Raw genomic sequence first — 7,556 nt, forward strand, 5'->3', positions numbered from 1 at the left:
ACAAAATTAGAGGAACATTTTTTAATCGATTAAATCAAACCATTAAGAATTAAAAATCAATAACAAATATCATATTGGTTTAGTTATTAATTTGTCCCGATATACACAATCTAACCGAACCAACCAATACTTACGCAACTGTTGAGCTACAATTTTTTGTCAAGATAGAGAAGGGAAAACTTTCATATTGCTTTACAGTTCTCAGTTTATCCTTTCTTCTTTTTGTAACTTTATAAGTAGTTTCTGCTGCCACTTATCTACTGCTTAATTGATTTAGTTTAATGTGTTTCATATCACTACAATCCTAAGTCATACTGAACAAACACCACACTCATGGTCAATCCTGATGTGTTCAAATTAGGACTTCATCAGAAAATAAACTAAGATAGCATACCAATAAATACCAGTGTATATAAATACTATTAACAAAAGCCATCCAAATTTCTGTTGTCTACATAGTGAAATCAGAAGGAATAAATGAATATATATAGATATGTAGAAGACAATGAATCTTGAATCAATTACTCTGTTGATGGGACCTGAAATTCTATAAACAAGCAATATAATAGGATCAAATCTCCACAAACTGTTACCTCCAATAATCACTTACTGCTGCTGCCTTGGATTCCTACCTTCTGAAAGCAATATGCTGAAGAAATCAAAGACCCAAACTTATACTATACAAGAAAATAATCATTCTTTAAATATGCCCAAAGGCATCCATACCCTTGGCTTGAGGATCTTCTTGGTCAATCTGAAGCATATTACGGAACAACGCGTCACGATTGATCTTTAACAAAGAAGCTGCTTCCCTTGATCAAGCCTTCCAATTAATCACAGTTTCTTAGGCAAGTTGTAAGTCTTTTTAAGGAACTTGGAAGCAGCGTCATCATTTCGGTAGCACAAGACGCGTAACAGGGTGTTTGGTTCAGTTGGATTCCATTGCCCTGAGGTAGGGGGCAAGGGAAGCCTAGATTTTGCAGATGAACCATAAGTTTCCAAAGTTGATCGCCTGAATCTCTCAATGAGGCTCTCTGCATCAGTCCGGAAAAGAGGGAGTACATCCCTTACTGTTGTTGAAGATTTGTTTATTATATCCACAGGCAATCCATCCCCATTTGCCCAGAAAACATCTTTCAGGGACTTGAAATCATCCTCTATAATTTGTGAATCCTGCTGCGTGAAAATTCTAGAAGGTCCTCCAGCAAGCAACACCACCAGGAAACCATCAAAGGATGCTTTCATTATGTCTGCAATAATTCGAGTCCGAACTCTTTCATTAACAGTGTTTGATATGATCGTCAGATTCTTCTCAAGTTCTTGAAGGAAAGGCTCAATGCGAGAAGAAGATGGCTCCCCAATATACAGTCCATCCCATAAAACTGGACTTAGATCATGAAAGACAATCCTATAGCCGACTGCCTCGGAGAGCTGTTGGATCCCCTCAATACAAGCAGCAGGTGAGATTTCAAACTTCTTTCCTAACCCATTTGAGAAGTCTTCTACATGAGCTGATTCAGAATTCCTCAAAAGGGTAATAATTCTCTTCTCAAGAACTTCTAGCTCTGTCCGAATTCTGTGGAAAGTATTTATACGTACACACAACTGCAGCACCCCAGATGAGTTATCACTGTTCATCGTAGCAACCTGTGGGTTCCTCTTTGTATTAAGTGTCTTATCCTTCTTCTTCCACAACTTTGTAGCAGTCGTACACCTGGTTAGTGCAGGCATGGTTGGAACATATGTGTTCCTTGATCCTACAAATGACACCACACATTAATGGGCATGCTAGGCTATAAAACTGTTTGTCCTATTCACAATAAGATTTAGACATTACCACAGCCAGATTTTGCCTTTGATACGTAATATTGAAGACATCTATCGAGGCCACTCATTAAGTCGGGGAGCAATGCTGGATGCATTGGTATTGGCAGCAGGAAGAATGCGTCTAAAGTTTCATCAATAATCCTAAGGACTTCAACAGCAGAGGGGGCAAATCCTCCTTCATTAGCTTGAGGATTCCAGACCTTTTTAATCATGAAAACAAGATAAGAATGCAACACCAAATATATAAAATAAGCACAGTTGAAAGCAAGAATCTAAGTCATGTTTGGAATATAGGCGATGCCAATTAGTTGGAAATTTATCTTAGTCATGTTAATATGTTTACTTGAGATCCTACACTTTCTAGGAGTCTTTTAGCCCTATAAGAGATTCTTGTGCCAAAAGGAAATATAGAAAACCTCTACTACTGCTCATGTTTATTTTTATATTATAAAATGTTGGCTGGGATGAATTTTTGGCGAGGATTCATATAGCCAACCCCAACTTGTTTGGATTGAGGCATAGTTATTGTTTGCAGTTAAAAACAAAAAATATCAGCTATTTCTACAATCTAAAGGCAGGTTATAATAAATCATCTTTTCTGTTGATCAGGAGCAGAAAGGAATTACAGGAGTGTGGAGTTGCGCCGAACAAGTTCATACAGGGCCAATGAGATGAAGACCTCAGTTTTCTACAGGTCTGCAGCTATCTATAATATAATTTGTTGAAGTCTAAGAAATCTCTTGAAGCTTGTATGGGGTTACTTAACCTCTCAAGCAAGAAAAGGTCTGATCAGAATAATTATCTCAATTTTTAAGACTCACAATCATGTAACAGGGAGGGTTCTGGAAGTGATTTTTTCTTGTTTTTTTCCTAGGTAATGGTGACATTCAAAGCGTTTAACTTGTATACATTCTTGGTTCTTGCTACAAAATCATAAAATATAGTGCTGAGGGTTTTGAGTAAGGTAAATGTACTATAAGCCTATGCAGAGGCAAAGTTGCCTTCTGATTGCAGCAGATATTTGCCAAACCATATGATGCAGATATAAATTATAAGATAGTTGCTTCCATCTTGTGTATGGGAAGTTGAAAGCAAATATCCAACTGATGAGTCCATACCTCTTGTTGGAGATTTCTGTCAACCCATTCCTTGAGTCTGTCTATTCTCATCTTAATCCAATCTTTCACCATGTTGGCAATTGCACCTTCAGCTTCAAATGGCGGCATCTCACGGATAATTGCCTTTCCACCATCATCACTGTCCACTGAATCTTCAACAGCAATCTGCACAAGATCTTTCTCTAATTTGTCTGCTGCTCTCAGTACTTGTACAGCATCTGGAGTCAATTCTGTTATACTCGAAACAAATTGTTTAAGCTCATTCCCATAGCACACGTGTAGGGTGGCAACGGCTACTCCTGCAGCAAAAGGATGCCATCTCTTTAAGATGGGACTAAAAATCTCCTTCTCTTTAGAAGCCTGCTCACCAACATCCTTTGCAAGGATGGCAAGGACAGGAAGAGGATTTGGTTGGTGTCTTGATGCTCTCCTGCTTGAATCTGCCTTCTCCATTAACTGCAATCAAGATAACCAAATTTCTAGTTTTAAATTGCACTCAGATGGTCATTCTGATGAAATGTTAAGCTGACTTTTTAAGCTACGCAATAAGGAACTGCACCAAACACAATCACTGCCCTTTCTATAAGCAACTGGTGACAGTAGAAGCAAATCATTACAAATATACCCCAAAGATGAGAATAGTGGCAAAACTTAGAGAGAACTAAAACTTCATACGAGTTTGAGATGGGTTAGTGAGGATTGAAGAAAATTAGCAGCCTATATCCTGAAATATGAGAATTTAGGAGAAACTTACAGGGGAAAAAAACTGCATACAACTTAGAGACATGCTGTCAACAAAGGCAGTGGACGGAACATGACCAAGATAGAAAGTATATCATGTAAATTGGACCTGAAAGTAGAATCAGATTGGAACAACCCAAACAAAAGTGGAGTAATTTGAAATAGATGAAGTATTTTCAGATAAAGGAGATAGATGCAGTATTTTACCCACATTCACATGCCTTCAGACATACTACACCTATACTTCTGTTTAGTGTCGGAACTCGAAATTTGTGCAAGGGGATTCAGAAAAGTACTAGAATGTCACTTGGGATTTGAACCTGAAACCTGAACCAATTTTTGAATCCCTTTGTCATTACACTAGAATCCTCCCTTACGTAAAGAGGATTTACAATTTATATATAAAAAAGAAATTAGTTTTTGCCCTACTTGCACAGTATAATTTTCCAATGGAGGGGAGATCCAATTTTAAATGTTAAAAGTATGCCAGACAACAGAAATTACAAAATTTATGAATCCACACTGAAAATCCTAATTTGGAAATTCACACACTATTGACTTAACGTTATGAAAACAGTTAGTTAAAAGGTATTGCTTGCTGATTAAATCAGCAAGTATAAATTTGTTTAAAAGAAATCAAGCCTAATTACTGGTATGTTCCAAATAAAAGTTAAAAGAAGATGGAACTTGCCTGAGCAAATGCAGTGCGAAGTGATGACCTGATGTAAGTGTCAATTCTACTACGAGCCACATCAACTTCGCCCTTACGCCGCCGCCGATATTCATTAGAAATATCTTCAACAAGAATTTTTGCTGCAGATACCCCTATAGATACAATGGTTGGCATTGATTCAATATTCCCAGCATCAAAAGTGTCATGGTATGCAAGAAGCCTTTTCTCAGCCCATCCCAACATTGCTGTTAATGTAGAATTCAGGATCTTAGCATATGAAGGATCTTTTGTCGTCTTTGCATCTTTTGCGACTTCAGCTAGCTGACTATCAGCAGCCTCTAACAGATCGTTCTCAACTTGACCAGTCGCGACATAACGATTAAATAAAACCCATGAAAAGCAAATATTGTGAAGCATTTGATTAAGTCCGAGAATTCCCCAAGTTTTCTTTATGAGGTCCATAAGTTCATCAACTTCCTCTATGATAGACGCTTCGTCATTTACATCAAAGCATGCCTCCAGAAGTATCTCATAGAGTCTGAGATTCAAAGGCAAACCATCAGCCCAGTGGCATGAATCAAAAAGTGATCCATCAGATGACCTATTAGCAAGAGCCATTACAGCTGTTCGGAGAACTTGCATCGACTCATTGTTTCTCCCTGTTTCAATCGGATGATCTAAGGCAGCTTGAATAATTTGCCGCAGCCTCTGCGCAGCAGAATTCGACTTATCCAGTGGCATGTGTGGATGTAAAAGAAGTCCAGCTTCGAGAACTTTTAGATTTCTTTTCTGCCAGGCATCATATTCTCTCTGATCAGTAAAATCTGCAGCTTTGAACTGTTGTAAGAGCTCCAGCGGGAGAACTGTTGACTCGATTCTTCTCCCAACCTGTATCATGCACATTAAAACATGACTTGTTACAGCAAATTGTATCAAAACTAACCATTCTTTAAGCATTAACAGATCAGCGATGCTCTTGGGAAAGTGCGTAAAATTTACATGAAAACTTGGTTGAAAAGAACAGAGTAGAAAGAAAGTCAATACTTTTAAGTCGAACTGATCAGCATAGCAACAGAAAGATTGATTTTTGTTTCACTCATGGAAAAAATGTCTGAGAATACAAGATTCAAAGAGCAAACAGGACAAAGAGGTAAAAACAAAAACTCAACAGCAAAAGACAAACATGATGGATATTCAACAAAAATGACATAAGAGAGCAGAAAAATCCATTAAAGAATAATGATCAAGGTTAGTCACTACATTTATGCCTTAGCTGCATTTAGCAGGTCCATCATCAGACAAATGATACAGCTGAAACTCCACACATCCTGCTAAATTCAGTCACAGAAGCACAGATTGGCGGATAATATCACACCACCAAATCAATATAATATTGTTAATGAGGATACTGCTAATGCAATAAATAGTCAAAAGCTGGCTCTAAAAAAAATGCACTACTAGTCAATCTCTAAGGAAGGATTTTTTTATTTTTTTTTGATAGCTACCTTTAAGGAATAATTAAGGACTATTTAATGGACACATTATTCACCTAATGTACCCATGTCAAATGGGTATAACATAACTGTGGGTGATTTGATCCCGTAATTCAAATACCTCAAAACATACTAATCAAACATACGCATATCTATACTGGATAGTACCCATACACAAGTCCAAAAAGGAAAGGAGGCTCTGAAGTTGTGTATAAAAGGACGTTCGACTCTCAGAAAGAACTGCTTGGATTCATTTAATCCAATATCCTCCAGGAAAACCTCCCCGAAAAATTTCCTCAGTTCAAACTGAACATTGCATTTTTTGGTCAAAAGTTCTAACCCCAGCAAATTGGTACCACAAGGACAGAAATGGTGCTCGGAATTCGCCCCAACCTGAATAATATTGCTGTTCTTAAAGGCAGAAACAAAATTGCCGTTAATGACATTAATTGAGCAGTTTTCCTAACATATCGAACTTGTAAATTGCAACTCACCACAAGATGAAGACTTTATCAAGGATTAAACGTTAACATGCCCAAAGAGCATATAAAAATGGAAAAAACTAGTGTTAATTCCCTAACAGATCAAACATATAAAATCCAACCCACCAAAAAAAATGCAAACTTTACCGAGAATTACCATTCATTTACCAGAAAAACACACAAAAATGCATAAACCAGTGATAATTCACTCAGATAGCAAATTTGTAAGATGCAACCCCACAAGAAAATTCAAGCTTTATAAAGAATTTACACTAAATAGAGCAAAGGGACTACACATTAGCTCTAATTAAGCTACCTGGCCAGCAGTAATTCTCAAAAGAGCTCTACGAATTCTCGAATCAAAATTCTCAGAAACCTTCATTTGGATCCTCATAAGCTCCCCTATGGTTACAGGCTTCTTGGGCTTTCCACCAGAGCCCGGGCTACCCTCAGTCCGCTTAATTCCCGAACTGGAGCTAGATCGAAGGCCCAAAGCTTTCTTCATTTTAGAAGCAGCAGTAGAAGTAAGAGATCTTTGCATAGAAGGTGAAGACGAATTGGTATTAGACGCTGATGGTGACGGTGACGGAGATCGATCGGAGGAATTAGAGGGAATGTAGGTTAAGGCTTTTCCGGTGGAAGTCCGGCAAGAAGCTACAAAGATCTCGTAGGCAGTTTCTTGGAGGTCAGTAGTGGAGAGTGATGGAGTAAGGTCAGGAAATGGTGATGGAAGTGGAGATAAAGCGGAGCTGGAAGTTGAGAAGCGAGAGCTACTGGTGGCTCCGCTGCCCAAAGACATGGTGGACACGGCGGCGGAGGCGGCGGTGGTGGAGTCTCGCCGGGAATAGCCTAAAGTACGGTCTCTGAAGAGAGACGCCATTGTTAGAGAGAGAAAAGGTCTGTAATTTCTACTTAAGATTTTGGGAGAGACGAGTAAAGAGAGAAGAGAATATAGGAGTATTTCTCTTTCCTTTTTTATTTTTTCCTTTTTGCTTTTCAAATTTCTGACTTTTTCTTTTGGAAATAAAATAATACTGACCTAATTTATATTTTAACAGGAAAAATAATTATGGTAACTAATGACAGTATGTTGAGAAAACTTGCATTAATTATTTTTAACAGGAAAACTAATTATTGGAGTTTATTTATGTAAGGTTTGTAAATGATATTAGTAAAAAAAAAATTGGTTCCTTTCCTTTGTTCATTTTTACTTATTTATTTT

At 37.7% G+C, this 7,556-nt stretch overlaps 1 protein-coding gene across 1 annotated transcript; it reads right to left on the minus strand.

The window, feature by feature from the left end:
* Positions 1-391: 391 nt before the first annotated feature.
* Positions 392-7,252, minus strand: LOC102592170 (uncharacterized). The gene is made up of 5 exons (XM_006359687.2): positions 6,651-7,252; positions 4,378-5,247; positions 2,946-3,401; positions 1,838-2,027; positions 392-1,757 (listed from the first exon to the last, which is right to left on the minus strand). Exons 1-5 carry the CDS (start codon positions 7,212-7,214, stop codon positions 835-837), a joined length of 3,003 nt encoding a protein of 1,000 aa, XP_006359749.1. The 5' UTR covers positions 7,215-7,252; the 3' UTR covers positions 392-834.
* Between the last annotated feature and the right edge of the window lie 304 nt (positions 7,253-7,556).

This window comes from Solanum tuberosum, unplaced genomic scaffold (genome assembly GCF_000226075.1).
Source record: "Solanum tuberosum cultivar DM 1-3 516 R44 unplaced genomic scaffold, SolTub_3.0 scf00306, whole genome shotgun sequence".
Taxonomy (NCBI): Eukaryota; Viridiplantae; Streptophyta; class Magnoliopsida; order Solanales; family Solanaceae; genus Solanum; species Solanum tuberosum.

Excerpts from the sequence above, each read along its gene's own strand:
- LOC102592170 (XM_006359687.2), bottom strand. The coding sequence starts at position 7,214 with ATGGCGTCTCTCTTCAGAGACCGTACTTTAGGCTATTCCCGGCGAGAC. Across the intron at positions 5,248-6,650 it reads TGAGAATTACTGCTGGCCAG|GTTGGGAGAAGAATCGAGTC; the intron begins GTAGCTTAATTA and ends TGCATGATACAG. Across the intron at positions 2,028-2,945 it reads ACAGAAATCTCCAACAAGAG|GTCTGGAATCCTCAAGCTAA; the intron begins GTATGGACTCAT and ends ATGATTAAAAAG.